Raw genomic sequence first — 22817 nt, 5'->3', positions numbered from 1 at the left:
AGTCTGGTCCTGGCATGAAACAGTTTACTGGTCCAATTTCCTGATAATTTCCAGGTCATCACATTCCTGGTACGTCGGTTCTTCCTGAAACTGCCAGACTTCTGATGGGAGCTCCTTGAGCTTTTGTAAAGGGAACCAGTGGATAGAGGTGTCATTAAATATATCCATGTACTGTGGATTAACTGGAAATTCAGCTTCCTCCATCCCTTTTATAACCTAGACAGGGTTGAACAGCATAATTATTCAGGGTACAATGGAATGTGTTTTCCAGAATCAGTAATAAAATAAGTGAAAACTAGAACACTTTTGGAACTGGGTGAAGCCCAGCTAAAATCTTGCACACAACATGTCACCCAGTACTCACAGCTGAGCTAAGCACCTGCCAAATCCCTCACTCTAGCACTGTAGGTTTTTGGGGTTTTGTTTTTTTTTTTTTTCCATTTACAGATTCCCCTTCCGCCCCACCCAATTTTTTTTTTTTTTGAATTGGAGGTATGAATTTCTTTGGAAAGTTTAAGTAGTCTCCGAATTCCCAGGGTTCTGCAGACCACAGGTTAAAATCCACTGCTCTAACACGCAGAAACCAACAAAAGGAACTATTACAAAAACACCCCGGTCACTTATGTAACTGTTCTTGTTAATTTATCGTGTTAGCTAGAAGCTGAGATGATTATCCAAAACAGTATATTCATATTTCTTAAAATTGTAAACTGTACCTTTGCTATGTACAAATAATCTCGCTCTAATATTCTTGCCAACAACCTAAAAAACAAAGACAAATGTTCGTACTGGAACCATTTGAATTTTACTGTTTTGTTTTTTGCAAGCATGTTGCATAGAGATAAAATCAAACTAGATGACAAAGCTAAGGCTGTGTAACATGTATAGATCATCTATTCTAAGGAAAGCAAAGAAGAAACTTTAACATCAGGCTCAGACAGAGTGGAGTCAGGGAAGGTTAAAGAAACAATTACAAGCAGCCTTTCATGGACAGATGAAGCATCTCGCAAAACACTTGGACGTTAAAGCTCATAGATTTTAAGTATTTTATGGAAAGAAAAGCCCCAGTGTTTTTAAATATACCACAGAAGCAAGTCAGCTTACAGGAGTGCTGCTGTAGTGAGAATTAATGAATAAATACTGCAGCAGAGGTGAGAACATTAACTTCTTCGGGTACCTACCTTTCCTCAATCCCTTTAAAACTGTTCCCAATTATGATCATTTTGGATAGTGCATCCACAGACCAGTTACTCCAGAGCAGGTTGTTATATAAAGCTTTTCCACAGTGGATCATATAAAAGATGGTGAATTCATGAATGTGATGTTTTCCCTCCTGCAGATAAACAGCAGCTCTTAAGATTACTCACCATCAGCTTCCCTGGTTCTGTGAGCACTCAAAAACCATAAAAATGCCCAACCTTGCTAAAGCCCAGCAGCTTTCCTGGCTGCTTGAACATTCCATCCACCCATCAGGGAAAATCTGGTGCCCTGTGAAACATGCCAATTTCCTGGAAGTGCTACAGCAGACTGATGCCTAACTAAAAAGTGACACAACCCCCATGGGAACCATAGAAACTCTGCATTGATTCTACTTGAATTATGTGAAAGGCAAAAACCCAGCAACATGTCTCTATCAAAGGCACTTGTGGGAAGGACTGTTTAGATGCCTGTGGAGTGTTTCCCTTTTTCACTGGAAAAACACATTACTTACATTTTACAGTTCCCTAGCCTTAATCCACCTTACCTCATTCTGGAGGACAACTGTTATACCGAGGTCATTCAGAACACCAATTTCCAGTTGGGAAAATAAAGGATCAAAAATGTAGCACTGACTTTTTGGAATCTGCAAGAGAGAAAAAGCGTTGTTATCTGGAGACACACAAAGCAATTCCAACATACAGTATTTTTCTTACCTGTAACTTCTCCAGTAACAGAAGCAGGAACGCTAGCTGATATCGAGAAATGACACAAGAGGAAAAGTTTCCAATGCCGTAACATACACACTGCAAGCAACTGGTTTTGCAGGCTGGCTCTCCTGAATGCAAACTGGATTTCATCACAGACTCAGGGAATGGTTCAAGCTGCAGATTTTCAAATGAACACAGAACTTCTGACACAGACCCTGGTGTGTTTTCTCCTCGCTCAAAGCATTTGCTGAGGGATTCTTGGATAGTTACTAGAGAAAGTGAATGTCAGGCATATATCAGAAATAAAGTAGTATGCAATGTGCTTATATATTCCGATTGTAGTGTATAGCTTTAAATCTCACATTTGTTGCTGAAGCAGCACACGCTGTCGCAGCAGGAAGCCCCACTCACCCCACTTGGAACGAGCCCAGTTCTCCACACAAGCAGCGATATTGATAGATGTGATTTGCTGCCTTGCTGTACAGCACTCAAAATAAATGGATGGGCAGCAAGGAGGACAAATGCTACAATTTCCCAACCCAGGAGTGTCGGACTCAGTGGGTAAGTTAGCACAGCTCTTAATGTGCCTGGAACAGCAGATGCAGGAGACAGCCATGTGCAGTGAACTTCAGAGTATTTTGCAAATTGTGTATAATCCCACTGCGAGTTATTTCTCATGCTTTCATTCCCTTAGCTCATCACCACTTTAACAGCATGTCTAAGGTGAACCTCTGGGTTCCGATAAAGGAAAGGTTCCTTCTGGTTTCTAAGTTGTGTCCATTTATTATTATTATTATTATTATTGGGAGCTAAAAGCATGATAAGTGCTTCACAGAAGCGAGGCAAGTTACAGAGCCTGACCCCAAGTGCTTCTGATCAAAATTTGGAACTGACCTCACAGATAAGAGCCAATCAAGAGCTGCAGGGGAAAGGCAAAGCCAGAGCAAGTAGGGCACTGGCTCAGTCATTTTCATTGGTTCTGCCTCTGATCCACATCAACACCAGGAGAGTCTCACTCTAACCATCAGAGCTGCTGGAGGGAGCCTGGGTCTGGCTGCCTACTTCAGTCACAAGCTACTGCTGCCGGCTGTTCTCCCCAACCCCGCATGAGAACCGAAACAGCCCGCGGCGCCCCCTCCGCTCCAGCCGGTTCTACTTACTTTGACTGCAGGCCCAGAAGTGGGAGCCCAGCAGCTCTTCGCTGGGAGAGAGGAAAGCGCAGGTGTTACCTCGCAACACGGGCGGCGCGGCGTGCGCGGGGGGAGCAGGGCGGCGGGCGTGCACAGGGAGTGGGGGGGCGAGCATAGGGGAGTGGGGCGGGGGGAGGCGGAGACATGCACGAGGAGTGGGGGGCGGGGGGAGGCAGAGACATGCACGGGGGAGGGGGCGGGGGAGTGGGGGGCATGCACGGGCGAGGGGGCGGGGGCGGGGTGCTGGGCCTGCACCGGCTGTGCTCGATTCCAGGCCAGGCTCCCCCAGGGGCGGCGGGCAGCGCTGCGGGGTGTGCCGGGGGCAGCCCAGCCGGGGGGGGGGGGCGGGACGCTGGGACCCGGGACCGCGGCCCTTTACTCACCCGGCCTCCCGCAGCCGCCGCTGCACCGCCCCGCTGCGGCCGGGCTCGTCCCCCGTGTGCGGCCCGCGGGCCCGGCCGCGCCTCGAGCTGCCCGCTGTGCGCCAGCGCCCGGCCTCCTCCATGCGCGCCGCGTGCGGCTGGCCCTGCCCGGCTCCCGTCGGGGCGGGGCGGTCACGTGCCGCTACCAGGTGACCGGCGGGCGCACCCCGGAAGCGGCGCCGCGCAGGTAGGCGGTGGGGCCGCGCGCTCCGGTGTCTCCCGCTCGGGCCTCCGGAGTCTCTGGGGCGGGCGGCGGTGCCCAGCGTGGGGGGCCCCTCCCCTCCGGCCGGTGCGCGCCGGGAGGGCTGCGCGCGGGGGCGGGGCGGTTCTCGCTGCTGCCGCCGCCGCCGCCGCCGCCGCCCGGAGCTGTTCCGCACGTGTTCCGCGCGCCCCTCTCGCGCGCCAGCGAAGGGCTCGTTCCGCTCCCCTGCGTCGCTCGCGCGCACGTCAGCGGGGTCGTCAGTTGGGCCGAGGCAGCCGAGCGTGAATCGACTCGTTCTTTCCCCCGGGGGGCGAAGAGCGACGTCGGCGCTGGCAGCCGCGGGAGACCGTTCGGCTCTGTACTGCCCACGCCGGGACTGGTCAAGGAACAGCATCTGCCGCAGACGGTCCTTACACGGGAGCTGCCGCTCCGTGGAGCGGGGACTTTTTCTGCCCAGGTGGCCGTTAAAATGCAAAATGCTAAACGTGAACAGAACCGGTGGCGTTTCTCGAGTTCTGTTGCTTGCAGCTCTTTGCTCCTGATGACCAAATTCGTGCGGGCTGCAGCTTTGTGATTCGTTCCGGACGCTGAGATCGTTTCCCTGCCTGTCCGGAACATTTCCATGAATTAGCTCTGTTGGTTCACTCCCACGATTGACTCTGCAAGGTTTTTATGTAGCTCTTGTGGGATAAACTTTTAAAATGGAGGCGTGTTGGCGCCTTTATTCTTTGTGTAAATAAGCTGCAAGGGGCACTGTTGACATCAGTATTTTAACAAACTCTCCAAAATATTTGTCACCCTGAGCCAAAACCTACTGGAATCTTCAGTCTGTACGTGTGGATCAAGACGTTCACTGCTGCAGAAATGAGTGGTTTGCACCCCTTGCTTTGGAGGAGAGAGTGTTTATGAAGGCAGTGAGACATGATCAAGATAATCTGATGTAAATGGCCAGCCCCATTCTATCAGAACCTCACTCAGCTTCTTGGTGAGTAGCTCTCGTTGTACAGGCTCTAAACTTGCAAGGGAATGTTGCATGACTGACATGGTGGCTAGAATGGGCCTGTTTACAGTTTGCCAGCAGATGTGCGTGCATATCATCTTAGCATGTTTGAGTCTGGTACAGTGTCACCCTGTCACCAGAGCTGGAGAGACCCTCCCTGAAGTATTGCTGCAAGAGTCCCCACTATTTGGCTAGTTGCTGTAGGGTCCGAAGCTAATAATTGTGGGCTCTCAGGTGTTTGTCACAGTAATATGCGAATGCTTTATAAATATTGATGATATTTATCCTCACAGAATGGAGTATTGGCTGGGTTACACCGGTGGGATACTGAAGCAGGGAAAGATTAAATGACTGGCCTAAGGTGTCGCAGGGAGTCTGGCAGAGTCAGGGATAGAACTGAGATCTGATTTCTAAAGTAATGCCTTTCTGGCCGTGTCTACACTAGCCCCAAACTTTGAAATGGCCACGCAAATGGCCATTTCGAAGTTTACTAATGAAGCGCTGAAATGCATATTCAGCGCTTCATTAGCATGCAGGCAGCCGCCGCACTTCAAAGTCCCCTTATTCCCATCTGCTCACAGGAATAAGGGGACTTCAAAGTAGACGGGCTCCTTTCACAAAGGAGCCCCGTCGGGACGAGCCGCGCAGCCGCGAGCCGCATCAATTTCAAAGTAGGCGGGGTCCTTTCGAAAAGGAGCCCCTTCGGGACGAGACGCACGGCAGCGAGCCACATCAATTTCGAAGTGCCGCGGCCGCCTGCATGGTAATGAAGCGCTGAATATGTATTTCAGCACTTCATTAGTAAACTTCGAAATGGCCATTTGCGTGGCCTTTTTGAAGTTTGGGGCTAGTATAGACACGGCTTCTGTCTCTCTGGTGGGGCATTTCAGGAGAGGTCTAAGAGCCCAAGTTTAGGCTTTGCTTTTCGATTGAGAATAGCCTGTGTTCCTTAGCTTCATCTTTTGGATTGCAGAGCCTCTCGTTCCAGACTTCATGTGGTCTGGTTAGCACTCCTTGTAGCACTCTTGGCTGGGGACTGTTGTACAAAAGTTTATGACAAGCACTTGCAGCCTCCAATGAAAGCAGTAGCCAGAAGACTGTATAAATCAGTAAGGCCCCAGAACAGTTTAGACTATCACTGATCAGGAGGAAGCTCTCATTTGAGATGCTTTTTTGCACATGTGAAGTAAAAGCCAATGAAGCTATTGGAAATCGGTCCAAGCTGCTTGTAGTTGAGAAGTTTTCCCAAACACGTAAGTGATAAAGGCTCTGTGCTGTCAGACTGGGAAATTGGGTCACAAATCTATGCCTCTCTCCTCCAGATGTAGCCTCAGGTTTACTGTCTCACATGTTAAACCAAGAAGGTTGGGAGACTCTAACAGCCTAGACCCTTGAAGTTTTCTTCTCCAGCCTGAGTCCCTCTCCAAAATCAGTGGGTCAGGTGGCACGCAAGAAAGATGTGCATCTGCCATTCCTGTTTTGTTTTTTTAAATGTTTGTGTATGGCACCATTGAAAGCAGACCTCCCCTGGAGGGAATTGGGGCAGGGAAGAAATATCACTGGTTTGTTTGGAATGAAAAATCAGTCAAGTAGCACTTTAAAGACTAACAAAATAATTTGTTAGGTGAGCTTTTGTGGGACAGACCCAGAGCAGCACACATCTTCCATCTGTCAATACTTTGGTTTTGCAGGTGCAATTACTTTTTCCTTTATGATGGTTCAAAGGTAAAGGAAGAAGGGGATCCCACAAGAGCTGGCATTTGCTACTTTTATCCCTCTCAGGTAATGCCTGCTTTTTCATTCTTTACTCGTTTGTCTGTGTAGAGCTGAGTGCAAGTTTTTTATACGGAAGTACTCCCAAAATGGGTGCTTGCAGATATCTGGGTTTGGTGACGTGTGTAACTTTATTTATAAAAGTTTATTTTTGTTTTACTTGTATTTTTAAGGCTCCCAATTAGAGTCATGTATCGTACAGCTCTGCCAACATACCTCAGTCCTGATCCACAGTATGGCTTGATTTCCAGCCGTAGGCCCTTGTGGGCACCTCTTCCCTGCATGACCACAGCTGGCCTGGGTCACCTGACTTAAGCTGGTGGGGCTCAGGCTGCGTGATTGAAAATAGCAGTGTGGAGGTTGGGGCTCAGGCTGGAGCTGGACTCTTAATCCTGGAGAGGGAGGTGGGTCTCGGAGCCCTCTACGTATGGGTTTGTAGCTTTGCCTTCCATGCCAGTTCACTCAGGATCTGAGACTCGGAGCCACTGGTTTTGCATTGCAGTGTAGATGTATCTGATATGTGCAGCACCATAGTCTCCTGTTTAGCACTCTGCTGTTTAGATCATGTGTCTTTCATAAGCCAAAACTTTCCATAATGTCCAATGGAGGAGGCTCAGCAAGTCTTTTTGTTCTCTTGGGTGGGTTCCTTGTGCTTAAATAAGAAATCAGCCTCCAGGAGTGGGATGAAAAATCAGTGCTTTGTGTTTGATGTTACCACACCATTGTGTGACATAGTACAGCAAACACCATCTGTTGTTTTATCACCACCAGTTCCATCAGGCTGCCGTGTAAATGTGATGCTTCTCTAGCTCTCCAGGAATGCTTCAAACTCACTGTTCCTCCTTCTCCTCCTCAGACACTTTTGGACCAGCAGGAGCTGCTGTGCGGGCAGATTGCAGGAGTGGTGCGGTGTGTAACAGAGATTTCCGGTGCTCCCCCGAGCCTCATTCGGCTGCGAAAGCTCAAGTTTGCAGTAAGGGTGGATGGAGAGTACCTCTGGGTGAGTGAAAACGAGCAGGAGGCACGTGAGGAGTTGGGAATAGTCGGGAGAGTATCTACTATTGGATAAGGGTTGTTTTCTGAGGGCCTTTCTTTGCCTTCAGTAGTCTGGCAGCATTCAGTGGAGATCTGCAGCTGCAGGATTCCAGCAAGAGAGGGTCTGTGGGCCCATGGAAAAGGTGTGACAGAGTTGAAAACAGCTCCGTGGAGCGTAGCGTATGCCAAAGAGCTGTGATCCTCGTTTCTTGCTGCAAAGCTCTTTGCCAGTGGTCATGGATTTCTCATTTTAGGAGCAGGTCTGGTTTCTGCTCTGAGAACTGGGCTGGGACACCCCCAGCTTGCTCAGTGGGCAGTCCCAATCAGGTGGGGTTAAAGCTGCACTGCAGGAAGCTCTCCCAACAGGCAGGACCCCCGACAGTCTAGTAGTTACTTGCGTGAATTCTTAGAAGTTTGGCGCACTGTCTTATTCCCTGATGGAGGACGTGGAAACCTCTCTTCTAGGTCCTTAACTAGTGAACTGCGCCTCAGAGTATTCAGCCTGGGGAATAGGTTCTCAGTCATTAAACATCATACTAGTGGTTGTGCCCCTGAGGTTGCCGGGGAAAGGAGAGTCTGTGTCTTGAGTGTTGGCTTTCCACCTTTGCTGCTAGGGGCCTTGCCCCAGCCACATGGCTGCTTCTGAGCTCCCAGCTGGAATTTTGGGGCACGCTGCAGCTGTGCCCTGTGCCAGTCACCTGGCTGCATCAGGACCTTTTGTTCTGTACCCTTGTGTGTTGAAGGTGCTGGGCTGTGCCACTGAGCTCTCTGACATCAGCTGTAGACAATTTCTGGATCTGCTGATTGGACTCTTCGGATTTTACAATGGATCTGTGTGTCGCGCATACACGGTAAGTGCTGATTAACGGTCGCTCTCCCTGAGGGAATGAGGGCACGGACCTCTCGAGGACTAGCTGAAGCTCTAGGCTCACTCCACTCCTGTGTATCTTTCGGCCTCTTAGCTGCCTTCATGTTTGGGCCTGGTGTTCCCAGCCATGAGCGCGGTGTTCCAGAGGCTTGTAGAGCAGGGGCAGGCAATGATTTTTGAAGGGGGGGTGGGAAACTACTCCCAGAATTTGGTAAGTGCTTAAGCTCTGCATTCTTCCATGATGTTAATGGAGGGATGTGCGGTCTGGGATGGAAGTTGGGTGCAGAAAGGAACTCATGGTAGGGGACTGGGGTACAAAAGAGGGAGGGAGTTTGGATGAAGGAGGGGGTTGTGAGCTGGAGCAGGGGATCATGGGGGTCCAGGAGGTGGTGCAGGAGAGGATTCTGAGCTGAAGCAGTGGTGTGGGAGGGGTGCAGGGGTTTGGGTTGTGACCTGGGTTAGGGGATTGGAGTGCAGGCCCTGGATGGGGCTAGGGGTGCCGGAGCGGGGGTGTGAGAAAGGGTGGGTTGCCAGAGGCAGGCTCTGGCTGGGAGCTGCTTACCTAGGTGCTTCCTGCCCGACAGCTCCCTTGGGCGGGGTCCCTGCCTGCTGTGCCTTGGCACGCTGTTCATAGCAGCTGGCTGCAGGGACCATGTGCTCTCTGCTGCCATGTGCTGGGGGCAATGGGAGCCGCCCAGAGAGTGCAGAGGGGCCCTTCCACCAAGGCGCACACGGTGGGCAGAGACAGAGACAGCGCCTGCAGCCGACTGCTGTGCACAGGTGCACTGGTGAGGCTGGCAGGGAGCCTGCCCAAGGCTCCCTCTGGGCTGCGGGGATGGTGGTGGGCTGGATCTGGCCCTCATGCTGTAATTTGCCCACACCTGCTGTAGAGAGAGTCTGGCAGTTTCCTACTCCCAACAAACTGCTGCTGCATGTCAAGGGGCAACCGGGGGTCTTGCACGCATCGTGCTGCCGACTGCGTCGCCACCTGTCACTGGACTGCGAGGGCAGCTGGGTGATGTGTGAGCGTTCTAGCGAGGCACTCGGCGTCCCGTGCCAGGTCGGCAGGGGGTGGGGTGCATCTTTCCCACCCGCTCTCCGTTTTCAGTAATGTAAAGCACCGTGCAAAGGCCTACGCTGCTGGGTGTCAGTGGTACCTGGCCTGTGCTGTTTGCCCTCTCTTAGCCAGCACCAGTAAATCATCTGTAGGCCGGGCAGGCTGGATTCACTTCCTGAGCTTGGTTTAGTGTTATAATTGACGTTTCATTGAAGAGCTGCTGCTAAGAGACCTGCTTCCCTGAACGGATCCCACCTAGCCGCCTCGGCCCCTCTGGGTCCTGCGTAGACTCCAGCCGTGCATTTTCCAACTTCTCCAGGTGTTTTCTCGGGAGGAGCTGAGCACGCAGTGGAACAGGTACATCGAACATATCCAGAAGAACACCAGTGACCTGCACAAGATCTTCACTTCCCTTTGGAACTTGGACAAAACCAAGGTAACTCTTGGGACCTCTGCTGGGTACAGCCCTAGGTTAGCTTGTTACACTGAGAGGTGCCCTCTCTGGTTCTGTTTTCTGCTGTGATTATACCCTGGGGCTGCGTGTTTGATTGTCATCTTCTCTCGTGCTCTGTACAGGTGGACCCACTGCTGTTACTGAAAGCAGTTCTCATCTTGCAGACCTGCCAGCGTGCACCTCATGTGTTGGCAGGCTGCATCCTCTACAAAAGCCAGTGAGTAGCCAAGCACTTGTCAGCTCTCAGAGAGAGCCCACAGCAGGCAATCCCCTCCCCATGATGTACAGTTCGGTGCTGCTTTCCTACACTCTCTAGGGGGAGGGCAGCAGAAGAGGCAGCGGCTGTACCTGGAAATCTGTCCCCCTGTTCTTGATGGATATATTAATACTGACTCTAGAGCACTCTTCAGCATCAGGCACATTTCTAACTAACTAGATTATCATAGCATCCCCAGGCTGGAAGGGACCTCAGGAGGTCATCTAGTCCAGCCCCCTGCCCAAAGCAGCGTCAACCCCAACTAAATCATCCCAGCCAGGGCTTTATCAAGCTGGGACTTAAAAACTTCAAGGGATGGAGATTCCACCTCCTCTCTTATCCCCAGATGTGCTTGGGGAGGTGGAGGGCCAGAAGGGTTAAGGCTGGGTTTCAGTGAACATCTAGATCCCAGTGAATCCATGAGATCTGAGTGTCCAGTTCCCACCGGCTTCTTTGGACAGGTTGCTTAGGGTGAGGTATTCAGTCTTTGAGAGCAAGCAGGATCTTTGAGTCAGGGACTGTGTCTAAAGTCTGGGCAGCACCTAGCATAATAAAGTCCTGATGCAGTTAACATTTAGAGGTTACCACGGTATAGTGAGGTGTCCATGGCTTAGCTCTTTGGCTTGGGGTTCTCACTGGAGAATAGAATCAGAATCATAGAATAGTAGAACTGGGACCTCAAGAGGTCGTCAGATCCAGTCCCCGGCCCTCTCAGCAGAGCTAAGCACCATTTGTATCATCCCTGACAGATATTTGTCTACTCTGCTCTTAAATATTACCAATGAGGGAGATTCCACAGCCTCACTGGGCAACTTATGTCAGAACTTAACCACCCTGACAGTTAGGAAGTGTTTCCTGATGTCCAACCTAAGCCTCCCTTGCTGCAGTTTAAGCCCATTGCTCCTTGCCGTACCCTCAGAGGTTAAGGAGAATAATGTTTCTTCCTCTTCCACGTAACACCGCTTCAGGTACTTGAAAGCTGCTATCATGTTCCCTTCTCAGTCTTCTCTTTTCCGACGTAAACAAACCCAGCTCTTTCGGTTCTCCCGCATAGGTCATGTTTTTCTAGACCTTTCATCACTTTTGTTGCCTTCTCTGGACCCTCTCCAGCTTCTCCACATCTTTTCTGAAAGGAGGTGGTCAGAACTAGGCACAATACTCCAGCTGAGGCATGGCACTGGCTCGTCAGCTGCTCTGCATCAAGTAAGCTCAGACTTGCAGGGTTACAAGACGAGCAGCATTCTCACGCTGTCACCAGGGCAACTCCGTGTGACTTACAACCCAGAGAGGTTGAACATTACAGGACATCCCACCTCAGGTGATCTGACTGACGGAGGGTTGGCGATACCTGATTGGCTCCTTACCATGGGGTGCATTAGGAAGCACCTGGGCAACAATGTGGATTCCTAGCTAGCTGCCATACTTCAGAACTCCTGGCTCTGACCTTGCTCTGTCTCTGGTTTCGACTCCCCTGGGGTACATTTGTCTCCCCAGATAGAAACCGTGCGGCCAGACACCGTGCTCGAAATAGCAGGGCTATTTCAAATGTGACATTTTATTCCCAGTAACTCTCGTCACACGAGGGTTACCGGGAGACTCAAAATAAGCTCTTATGTTGAACTCTGGTGCCGTGGAGCCTCCGCTGGGTTCCAGATAAGATGACTGAGAGGAAGTTATGCAAACTGTGTAACTTATTTTGAGCTAGGGCTACAGCGCAGCCCTAACCTCTGTTGTTACCTTGAGTGCTGTGTTGCTCACAAGTACACCCTAGCACCTGAGGGGTCTGGGCTCTGCACGCAGGCCACAGCCGTTCGTAAGCACACACGTAGTTCCTGCCTGCTTAGCTGGGGGAGCGTGGCTTCCCCTTACTCGTCTGGGACTGGCAGCACTGTCTCAGCTTCGCAGATCCATAGGCCATCACTGCTGCCTGGAGGTGCTAGTTTGACCCAGTTTCCCCTTTTCAGTCCATGAGCCCCCTTGGGTTCAGCTGGGGTGCTGGCGTGTGAGCGGAATGGGGTTCGGAACCTGCTCTCGGGGTGGGGCTTAGGGCACGGCACAGCATGCCCCAGCGAGCGTACTGGGCTGGTGGGAGCAATCAGCAGAGGCCTGAGAGATGATACAGTGTGAGCTGGGATTCTGCTGTGACTGCATGGGCACAGAGCAGGTCTGAGCAGTGCCTGGGACCCCACTCTGGACATCAGTGCCTGCCCAGCTTGGGCGATACCTGGAAAACTAAGCCAGGGGTGGAGAGGTAAATGGGGGGCATGTCCTGAACCTCATCAGTGGATTCCGTTCATAACTGGCTGTGTTTGTTCTGCCCTGCTAGAGTTGTGAGCACACAGCTTCCACCTCCTCTTACTGCCAAGGTTCTCCTTCAAGGAGCAGAGGCTGCCAGCAAGGTATGTTGTTAAACCCTAGCCCAGCAACACCCATACCCTGTCTGTATGTTACTTGCAACCCAGGACCAGCCAGCGCTCTCGGCCCTGCCTAATGTTGGTGTTAAACAGTTCTCCTGACTAACAAAAATCAAAATCCCTGTTGCTGTTCAGGAATCTAGGCAGTGCTGCAGCTGTTCTCCAGTCGGTATTTGGCTATTGAGTTCTCTTCAAGATGCCAAACCTGATCGATCATCTTCGGATTAACCTGGCCACAGACTGCTGTTTGGCCACATACGGAATGAACGACTGCAGAGATCCCCTTTTACCACCACTTACACGTGCTGAAAAATTAAATGCTTATTATGTGCTTTCCATTCTTTTACCTGGGAAACAAGGGGGAAATGCCCATAGTTAAATCAGTGCCCAATGTTCTTAAAATAGTAATGGGAGCATGAAAAACTTCCCTTGCTGAGTTGTAAACATGTGGCCCAACGCCATTCGATCTACAAGAATGTGTCTGAAACGAATAGACCTATTATTGTACGGGTAACTTCTTAGGTGAGCCTCCCAGCTCTTGCATCAAAATAACTCTTAGACGTACCCTGCAGATCACTGCTACGTTCCCCTGACTGGCGAGTTACCTTTAGGGTTTGCTGCTCGCTCGTAATCCCTTGGTTTCCGTGGTTTACTAAATTAGCACTGTTTGCCAGAGGTGTGCAGCTGCAGCTCAGCGTGCTGTGGCATTGTGCCCCTGGACTGGGAAAGCATCTGTTGCCTCTCTCCTGGCTCTGGCTCAGGGCAGGAACTAAGATTGCGCCCTGCCAATTTGTGTAGGGACAGTCGGGCTAGTCTGTGATACTCTCTCGCCTCTTGTGTCACCTTTTAATTGCTGGCTAGCCCCGGAGAGCTCAGCTTGGCTCCCGGCGGAGGCACTCAGTGCAGAGCATGAGTAGCCTTATCACAGGATTGCCCTGAGGGCCTGATCCGGTGTGGGAGGATCCCCTGAGGATCAGGCCTGTGCGAGTGCCTGATGGCTGACATTGGACACAGGCTTCCTGTCAGCCAGCGATAACTGTGTGCTTTCCTTGCAGGGCGTACCTGGCAGTGGGGTGGTGCTGCAGGAGCCTGGTAAGTCTCCCTTGTTGCACAGTGTAAATGGGCCTGGTTTCCTGCAGGGAGCCTGGTGTCACCATCTACTGCAGTTAAAACGTAACAGGGCAGGTGGCCTTGCTGCTTCCCTTGAAGCCCCAGCTAAAGTTCCAGGTGCACCCACTGGGCTAGGAGAGTTCCTGGCCATAGTGTGGTAAGTGGGGACTGTGAGGGGGCTCTAGGGACTCTTCCCACGTCTAAGGGCAGAGAGTTATTCCTGTAGGTTCTCCCACAAGTTCTGCAGACTCCTTAGCAGCAGCGGCAGCAGCTGTGTGACCTCAGTCCCTCTGGGGGAGGTGTGTCAGTGAGGAAGGCAGGAAAGCAGAGGGCGTGAAAGGACTGGGTGTACGGCAGGAGTTTGAGTTCTGAACAGTGACTCGGGGCTTTGTGCTGAGTCCATTTGGGAGTTAGACCTGAGGGGTTTCTGCTTATGTCTGGCAGCTCCTCCCCTGCTGTATCTCAGGGGCAGTCAGAGAAGCTGTGCCTGGCATTGAGCTTGCGAGGGGGTGAGGAAGCAAGCTGCCTGCTTCGTGCTGTGCTAGGGCCTGCTGAACCAGCTGGTGGGACTTGGCCAGAGATCCGCTTCCTCTCCTCTCACAGGAGAGCTTTGCACCGACGCAGTCTGGCCTCTGTACAGACGTTTAATTTCTCCTCGCTGGGTCAGGTCTTGTTTTGCTCTTGCAGGGTCCCCCTTGCCTCAGGATGTCTGCATCATCCCTGTTTTCCTAACGGAAGGTGAAGCCAGAGCACTCCGGGACTTCCCAGTAGAGTGGATGACAAGGTAGGAAGTGAACTTCTGATGCGGCAGCCCAGCTCATCCCAGTGCAGAGCTGGGGCGCATCAGCCTTTGCTGCCATCTGCCTCGGAATAACCTGAGCTCCAAGGGGGCGGGACGCTGCCGCTGCTGGGTGTTGTGTGACTGCGTAGCTCCAAGTGTCTGGAAGTAAAGGGCTGGCGCTGATCTCTGCTGCTGTGCTCTGCATGAAGCAAAGCTGCCTCCCCACCCCTGATGACCGAGGTGCTGTCCTCTCTCGGCCCACAGTGCTCTGTGGAAAGCCCCCGTCCTTTGCGCTTCAGTGTAAGAGAGCAGCGTTCCCAGCGCAGGGGCCAGGACTGGTGCTCTGGAGTCCCTCACACTCTGACTAACCCAGGAGAGAGGGCAGTAGGGGTTCTGGGTGGGCACAGCCTTTGAGATCTGCCAGTCCCTCCATTGCTGGGGCAGGCCAGGTTTCAAACAGGAGACAGGTGTGTTTGTTTCTGTTGTTACTGGCCCGATTCCCCCAGTAATGGAGTGCTGCTCTTGCCCTGGTAGGTTGCCCACGGCTCCAGGAAACCCTCAAGGCTCTAGGAACGCCCTCCGCTCACGGGCATGCTCAGATTCAGCTCGGGGCGAGGAAGTCCAAGGCCAGCATGCCCTCTTGGCGAGAGAACCCCTCACTCAGGCCGCGAGTGCTGCCGCAGCGGACGATGCTCTGAACTCACTCACCTTTGCAAATACAGTTTCTCCCTGTAGTTTCTCCAAACAACAGGCTGGGAGCAGCTCCAGCAGCAAAAGCCCGGTGCCAAGTTCTGCCGCCCTGAACCCATCCCCTCCATTGCAGAGAGAGCTGGGAGCCCTGCCGCTGGGACCCAGACCACCTGATGCAGAGCGTGCTCGAGAGACAAGCGCAGCCTCTGGCTTTCCAAAGCCTCGTGCCCTGGGGCCAGAGGGTCAAAGCACTAGGGAGCGGGTGCTCCCACTCCTCCAGAGGCGTCATACGGCCAGCGGCAGCTTCTCCTCCTGGTCCCCTTTCAAAGAGTCGAGGAGATGCGACCCCAGTGAGCGGGACAATCTGAGGACCGGGAGTCCAGATGCCAGCAGCCAGCATGGGGCCGTCAGAGGAGCTGGGGCAGCCAGGGTGGACAGCTCTCAGCAGGAGCCCCCGTGCCGTGCCGTGCCCTTGGGGCAGAAGCTCCCTGCTGAGGACCAGGGTGGGAGCCACTTTCCTGTTGCTGAAGGCCGGGAGAGGCGACACAGTGGCACGGCAGAAGGCCCGGGTGTGCCCAAGAGCACAGAGAATGGGCTGCCTATGGAAACGATTCCCGGGAGGGACTGGCTAGCAGCGACAGACAGGCTGGTTAAGATGATCCTGTACGTTCACAGCATCAAAGGGCTGGTGCTGTTGCTGCTGGCAGAGGAGCAGTTCGAGGCTGACCATGGGTCCATCCAAGACGTGGTAAGACAGACAAAGCTGACTTGTTAGGTTAGGAAATGTTTCCTGTCCTTCCTGTCTCGGGGCAGTGCCCAGGGCTGAGGAATGGGAGCTGGCTCCTCAGTCCTGTTCCCAGCTCTCCTCCCACAGTTACTCTGGGGCCTTGGAGACAGGTTCCTCCCTCCCTGGGCTCCAGGCCTTCCCCGAGTGGTGTTTGGAGCTGAGCAGCGTAGGAAAGCTGTGGTGTGGGCTCTGGCTGGACAGCAGCTCTGCCCGGTGTTCCCACGCAAAGCTCGCGAGACAATGCGTGTGGGATGCTTGCTGGTAAATGCGCTGCAGAGCACTGACCTGGAAGCAGGGCTAGCTCTCTGCCGCCGCTCTCCCTGCAGGAAGGGTTAGCCCCACCTTGCATCCTACGTCTTGTGACGCTAGAGCAGGCAACCACGGCTGGTGAGCTGCCTGCACCACTGGCTGCCTTCCTCTCAGTGGGTCGCAGCAGCCCGCAGCCCGCCAGCGTTGCAACCATGGCCCCGTCTACCTGCCTCCCCATGAACCTCTTGCACACTCAGGCACCAGAGCCCCACACTTACCGGCCCCTTCCATTTGTTCCCCACCCTTTCAGAGCACCACAAATGGCCTGATTCACCCTGCTCCTTCCACTCCCTCCCAGCCGGGAACCCACAAATCCACGGCGAGGGGAGCGGAGGAGTGGGGACGGAGCACAAATCGGGCTCTTTGCACTCCTCCGATGGCACCGGGGTGGGTGAGGCAGAGGAAATGTGGGGCTCCAGTGCCCCAGTATGTCAGGGGGCCTGCAGGCTGCAGGTGGAGACCCTGTGGGCCGCAGGTTGCCTGCCAGTGCTGGAGAGAGACCCGCAAGTTGGGTGTCTGGTGGTGAGCTCATCTGGAGGGAACAGTGTTTGATTGGCTGGCTGCCGTCCCCCAGGGCCCTGCAGGCTGGTGTCATTCTGCAGACAGTGGTGGCACATGAACAGAGGAGATCCTGAGGGGCCATGGTCAGCAGGGTGTGGTACCAGGCACCAGGACCAGCACCAGAGCCAGCTGCCGATCTTGCTTCCCCTGCTGGCTTTGGTGGGTGTGCAAGGTTTGCTGCCAAATGGCCACGTGCCCTGAAATGCTGGGGGCTGCTGGAGAAGGACACGCCTGCATTTGAGTCTGCGGCGCTAACATCCCGTCTGCGCTCTTCCCTGCCACGGAGAGCTGTAACCACTGCATTTCTGCAGCTGTCGGGCTACGAGCCAGCTCTCCGTGTCTGTGGCATAGCTGTTGCTGTCTGAAGCAGGTAGGGTTCTGAGCTGTGCTCAGTGAGGTGCAGGAGTCGTGCCCTTGTGGCTGTCAGCACGGCCATCTGAGTGCAGTGAATGAGGAGTGACTCACCCAGAAAGGGAGGGCTGCAAACCCAGCTGGGGTGGCTAGCTTTCTCTGTCTGCCTTCAGGCTAGCTCCCCCCTACCCAGCACAGCAAGGCACCACTTCTGATTGCCTGTGACTCTGAGGGAACGTGCAATGCCTGATCATCTCCTGCTTGGCCACGCGCCGGCTGGCTGGAGACTCTGCTCTGCTCCACCCAGCCTCCGGCTTTGTCTCTCTCTCGCTGGAGAGAACAGTAACGGAGAGGTGGCCGTGTTGGTCTGTGTTCTAACAAACCAGTTCATGTATTTGATTGGTCAGTTGTTATTGCCATTTTTGGACATCTGTGCTCTCTGTCTGGGTCTGGACTGGACATGCTGTAGCTCTGAAGAAGTGGGTCTGTCCCACGAGAGCTCATCACCTAATAAATCATTTTGTTAGTCTTTAAAGTGCTACAGGACTGCTGGTTTGTTTCACTGGAGAGAGCACAGCCGAAAGGGAAATCTGGCCCGTCTAGCCTGGCCTTGATGTCTTTGCTTTTACATTGCCATTTGCTAGCTGAAGAGAAACCCAGCCTGCTTCTCGCCCTTGCTAAAATACCTGTGGTGAGAGAGAGCCCAAAGTGCCTCAGCCACGCCTTAAAGCCTGCCATTGAGTGAGAGGCATCCAGTGCCCAGCCCCCATACCCGCTGGTTAAGCTGGAGGTTGCAGTTCTGTGGGGCAAGGCCTAGTCAGTTTCCCTTCTGGGCTTTTCTGCATTACCACTGTGCAGCTGTGGCTGGGTTGCAGGTGCTCTAGGACAAAGCTCTGTCTGTTGGAGTTCAGTCACTTCAGCGCTGGGTTTGATCTTGTACTTTGCAGCTGCAAAAGCTGGTTCTGACCCAGCCTTAAGCATTGGGCCAGGTCTGATGTAGTGGGGCCCTTTGGCCAGACCATTGCTAGGTGCAGGAAACTTGGTCTCCACTGGCAGAAAGGCACCTCCCAGCTGTTGTTTTAGGTGGGATTATGGTCTTGGTTACAGCAGGGGACTATCAATCAGCACTCCTGGGTCCTCATGTTGGCCCTATTGTGCTCTCTCAGTTTTGGCAAACCACTCTCTCTACTGCTTGTCCATCTGTAAAATGGACTTATCACCCAATAACCTGGGGTGAGAAGCCCTAGTGAATTACTGAATGTGTCCTTCTGTGTGGCCTTTAAGCTCCGAGCATGGTAAGCACGGGAAGTCTAAACCAGTCCATCGCAGATAGGGAGTGTTTCTGTGAAATGTTATGCAAGGTCCATCTCTGTGCAGACGATCAGTGCATCTTCATGTTCATCCCTTCCCTCTGTCGTACAGAGAAGAGAGCCTGTCCCAAGCCAGCAAGGTCAAGCGTAGGGCTGGACTTGCCAGCGTGCTGAGCGGCAGCTTGGGAACGGGGAGAGCTTTGGGGATTAGCAAACTAATCTTTTGCTGGGAAGCAGACGGCAGAGGGAGATCTCGCCCTCCTCCCGCAGGTCGGCCCTGTCTCTGCACCCCGCTGTAGGGAGAGACACAGGGGTCCCCCAGTGCCTTGTTGGGCTGCAGTTGTATCACTTAATGCCCAGCCTGAGGCAGCGGGCTCTGGGGATCAGAGACAGCCCCTAAGTGACTTGCAGAGGCTCTCAGCCTGGGGGCCGTGGTTTGGACGCAGTCAGGGCAGAAGGGCTCTTTCCAGAGCCCGTCAAGCTCGCTGTGGGGAGGGTTCAAGCCCAGGCTGGCTGGCTGTGAAAAGCACCGTTGCGTGGAGGGCGAGTGGGGCCGTGGGGCACCTGGGGGGAAGGTGCAACGAAGGCAGTTAGGCGCAGTGTCTGTGTGCTGGGCTGGGCTGGAACTCACCTTTGGCTCACGTTCAGTTCCAGTAGCACACAGCTCCTGACCAGGCCATGCTATCAAGTTGTGGTTGTAAAATGTACCAGACGGTGCCGTGGGAAAACGGGAGGGGCGCCTTCCGGAGCAGCACAGGTGGTGGTGAAGTCACAGAGTCACGCGTCGTCGTGCTCGTAAACTGCCACCAGTTGGTGCGGCCAGATCGGAACCAGCATGGCCAGCCATCCTTGCGATCCCGGGGGTCTGGTGCATGGTCCGTGTTTGTTGTCTGGGAGGGTTACAGCCCTTGCTGAATGGGAGAAGTGTCTCTGATGCACTTTGGTGTTGCACTGTTTGCAGTATCACAGCAGTCTGGCTTCTCTCAATGGCCTGGAGGTTCACCTGAAGGAGACTTTGCCCAAAGACCATTCCTCTACAGCCAGAGCCTCCTACAGCTTCGCTCACTACGACTGCATCCAGAACGTGCTCACAGGTGAGGACCGGTCTCCGGGTCGCTTCGCTTGCCGCTTTCCAGCACAGCGGGAGAGGAGGTAGACAGGCCAGCGGGCTGGGCTTTGATGTGCCTGTGTTGACATCCCCTCAGCACAGCCCTGGCTCACCCTTCTCCAGAACAGCCTGGAGTGGGGTGGGCAGTGTTTCCAGGGCCTTGCAGACCATGCTGACTGTCAAAGCCCTGGAAGCTGGGGATGGCTGTGGGAGCGAGGGCGAGCGTCTGCTTCTGGGCGGTGTCCTTTCCAGGGCAGTCGTGGTACTGCCTGACCGTCGCCTGCCTGCTAGATCTCACCAGTGTCTTACCGCAGAGGTGTAACTTCCTCCCCACCCCCGCACCTGGCAGCACAGCTCTGGCTGTGAAAGGGAGGGCGCTGGATGTATCCGCCAGCAGAACAGCGATATGCACTGACCCCTGAGCAGCAGCCCACAGCAGCGAGGTGCAGAGCCTGTGGACAGGCGCCAGCCTGCAGGGCTTGCTATGAACGGCTGTTTAGTGGTTACAGCTTGCGCTCTAAATCCCTCCCTTGTCCCTGGGCTTCAGAGCCTTTGCAGCACTGCATAGCTCCTTAGCACAGTAGCCCGAGCGCCTGTCAAGTGACTCCTTAGGCAACATAGAGGTCCCAGATCACCTGTCAGCATAGCATGCCAGCCCAGCCTCATGTCTCCCGCCAGCCCCACAGACACTAACCCTCGCTCGCCACCTGCCCTCTCCAGCCCAGAGGAGAGGGACCGGGGGAGAATGAGAGGCCCACACGATTCTAGACAGTCCCTGCCACGGTCCCAGCTCGGCTCTGTCCAGGCCCTGTGGATCATCATCTGTCCAGGGAACTGCTTTGGCTTTAGAGGTGTGCTGTGCTTGAGCACGCTATGAGCCAGGCCCCTGCCATCCTCACCACGCTGCCCGTACTGAGTCCCAGGGACTGTTCCAGCAGCGCGCCTCTCCGACCGCCACAGGCAGGGTGCAGAAATCCAGCCAGTCCTTTCCTGCGGACTCCACCAGGCAAAATGCTTTGCACGAGCGGGTTCCCAACCTGTCCCTCTTGCGTCTCTGCAGCAAACCTGCCCCAGGTGCCAGGGGCGCAAGACCAGCAGTTCCTGAGAGCTGCCAGTCTGATCCACTCTGACTTCCACCAGCTCCCGACTGCTTCGGAAATGACAGTCAGGTAAGGGCTGCCTGGTGCCGCCTCCTCTCTTCAGCCTGGGCAGCCGGAGGTGCTGGGGGCAGAGGAGAGGAAGGGTTTGTAGCTCCTTGTCTGCAAGAGCCACAGTCGTGCTGTAGAGAAATCCCAGCCCAAGAGATCCCTGTAGGTCACTGGAGAGCCAGGCAGGGGCTGCTCTGAGTCTTGTGTTCTGCTCACTCCATGCCCCTAGAGTTCCCTCTCACCACAGGCCAGTCAGCTCACTTCTGTTCCTGATGGCCGGTAACTCAACGCAGACCATTGGATTTGCTGCCCAGCAGTGGTGCCAGGTGCTGTGTCTCTGGGCTGATCTCCCTAGTGCAGTGAGACACAGGCAGGATGACCAGTGCCAAAGGGCAGGGTGAAGACGTAGTGCTAGAATGGTGCCAGCTCCCGGCACCAGCAGGTTCTAAGCTGCAGATTTAAATAGAGCCGTGTCTCGTAAACTTGTATCTCGGCTTAGAGCCAAAGGCGCCTGCAGTTGGCAGCCTGGGTTTGTTTTCTTGCACGGCATGTAGGGTTGGAAACAAGCTGCAATGTGTGTGGCAAACTCCGTTCTAATGCTCTAGGCAAGATGGTCTGATGGCAGTCAGAGCCTTTCCTGGTGTCCCTGATGCTACGGAAGCACAGCCGCCTCCAGCAAGGAGCGGGGTCGGTTGCATCCACGCAGCGCTGCACTTCTGGGCTGCCCTGTGCCTCACCACATCAGGGCTGAGGCATTCTGGGAAACGCAGGCACCACTCCCTTGCTGCCCATGCCCGGGGGTACACAGTGGCTGCGGATGCACTGTGGGAAGGAGGAGTATCTAGGCAATCTGTTTACACAGGTATGGGTGGGGGGTTCTGTCCATGCTGCAGCCAACCAGCCCGTGTGTTAGGTGATTTGCAGGTGCAAACTGTGAGCTGACCTTGGCCTCTGAGAGCGACAAGCAGTGAGCTGCCAGGGCTGCTACTGGGCCGTCAGTGTGTTCAGATGACAAACTGGGGGGGTTCAGGGAGCCCCAAGACTGAGGAGGGGATCAGAAACCTGCCTGACGTTACTGGACCCGTGGGGCTCGGTTTGTTCAGCTCAGCCAGGAGACGGTGAAGGGAGGACATGGCAGAGGAAGGTGCATCCCAGTCCAGTAGCTGGAGTTTGAAACTAGACAAAGGCAGACAGAAATCGGGTGTAAACGAGTAATTCCCCATTGTGTGGGGGCAGGTTCTCCACCACTGACCATGTTTAAATGAAGATGGCGCCTCTTCCTGAAAGCTCTGCTCTAGGCAGGGCTGGGGCAGTTCAGGCTAGATCAGGGGCGGGCAAGATGCAGCCTTTGAATCTGGCCCATGGCCACCCTGCTGGTACCCACAGGCAGGGATCAGCCCATGCTGCTCCATGTGGCTGCTCCAGGCCAGAACGCCTTTCCTGCACCCATACCCACCCACACCCTGCATCCCAATCCCCTGCCCCAGGTCACAGCCCCTCCTTCATTCATGCAAACTCTCTCTCAGACCTCGCCCCCTCCGGCCCTCCAGCCCCAACCTCAGGGGGCTGCCTTCTGTTTCCCAGAGCCTTGACCTTTGCTTTCTGATAGGAACGCCTCCACAGCCGTGTACGCCTGCCAGAACCCTGTCCAGGAGACGTACTTCCAGCAGCTGGCCCCTCCGCTGCGGAACTCGGGCGTTCCCAACCCTCACGACAGCGCCTTCAGCTTACCAGGCAAGGCCAAACAAAAGCTGCTGAAGCACGGCGTGAATCTGCTGTGAGCTGGCTTGGGCCTCCTGGACCGGCCTGTCCAAATCCAGTCCAAAGAAGCTCTGTCTCTACTAAGCTAAAATGCCAGGACTTGTGTTCCAGACCAGCTGCTCCTCAAAGAACCCAGGGCCTAAAGCTTTAGTGGTGTCACGTGTCCTGGGTTAGTTAAACAGGGAGTAACCAGGAGCTGCTGCGTGCCTGGCCCTGAGCAGGGTGCTCTGGATTGCCCGGTAAATCCGGCATGCCATGCACTCGCTACGGGGTCCTTTGCATTGCTGAGGTCTGCTGGGAAATGGCGACTGTTGCCAAAGAAG

The 22817-nt window shown here is 54.2% G+C and overlaps 2 protein-coding genes across 3 annotated transcripts; one reads left to right on the top strand and one right to left on the bottom strand.

The window, feature by feature from the left end:
- Positions 1-11: 11 nt before the first annotated feature.
- Positions 12-4122, bottom strand: SRRD (SRR1 domain containing). Of its 2 annotated transcripts, XM_075012962.1 has the most exons (7): positions 3481-4122; positions 3068-3108; positions 1914-2176; positions 1745-1843; positions 1182-1333; positions 717-762; positions 12-216 (listed from the first exon to the last, which is right to left on the bottom strand). In XM_075012962.1, the coding sequence occupies exons 1-7, from the start codon at positions 4113-4115 to the stop codon at positions 25-27; spliced, it is 1428 nt and encodes a 475-aa protein (XP_074869063.1). In that variant the 5' UTR covers positions 4116-4122; the 3' UTR covers positions 12-24. The 2 variants fall into 2 exon arrangements, with proteins under 2 accessions (XP_074869063.1, XP_074869064.1); XM_075012963.1 differs by lacking the exon at positions 717-762 and having other exon boundaries at positions 85-216.
- Positions 4123-4569: 447 nt separating this feature from the next.
- Positions 4570-22661, top strand: HPS4 (HPS4 biogenesis of lysosomal organelles complex 3 subunit 2). The gene is made up of 13 exons (XM_075012959.1): positions 4570-4706; positions 6413-6503; positions 7351-7494; positions 8273-8380; positions 9774-9890; positions 10031-10125; positions 12491-12563; positions 13634-13670; positions 14376-14472; positions 15004-15907; positions 19439-19571; positions 20646-20754; positions 22343-22661. The coding sequence occupies exons 1-13, from the start codon at positions 4666-4668 to the stop codon at positions 22512-22514; spliced, it is 2121 nt and encodes a 706-aa protein (XP_074869060.1). The 5' UTR covers positions 4570-4665; the 3' UTR covers positions 22515-22661.
- The last annotated feature ends 156 nt before the right edge of the window (positions 22662-22817 follow it).

Source organism: Carettochelys insculpta, chromosome 18, assembly GCF_033958435.1.
Source record: "Carettochelys insculpta isolate YL-2023 chromosome 18, ASM3395843v1, whole genome shotgun sequence".
Lineage (NCBI taxonomy): Eukaryota > Metazoa > Chordata > Testudines > Carettochelyidae > Carettochelys > Carettochelys insculpta.
Note: the sequence above shows the minus strand (reverse complement) of the source record. Positions and strands in the feature narration are given on the sequence as shown.

Coding starts and splice junctions, on each gene's coding strand:
- HPS4 (XM_075012959.1), top strand. CDS start 4,666: ATGGCCAGCCCCATTCTATCAGAACCTCACTCAGCTTCTTG. Junction 13,671..14,375: donor GGTGGTGCTGCAGGAGCCTG/GTAAGTCTCCCT, acceptor TTGCTCTTGCAG/GGTCCCCCTTGCCTCAGGAT. Junction 20,755..22,342: donor GCTTCGGAAATGACAGTCAG/GTAAGGGCTGCC, acceptor GCTTTCTGATAG/GAACGCCTCCACAGCCGTGT.
- SRRD (XM_075012962.1), bottom strand. CDS start 4,115: ATGCTGTTCCTTGACCAGTCCCGGCGTGGGCAGTACAGAGCCGAACGG. Junction 3,109..3,480: donor CGGCGGCTGCGGGAGGCCGG/GTGAGTAAAGGG, acceptor CCTCTCTCCCAG/CGAAGAGCTGCTGGGCTCCC. Junction 2,177..3,067: donor CTTCTGGGCCTGCAGTCAAA/GTAAGTAGAACC, acceptor CACTTTCTCTAG/TAACTATCCAAGAATCCCTC.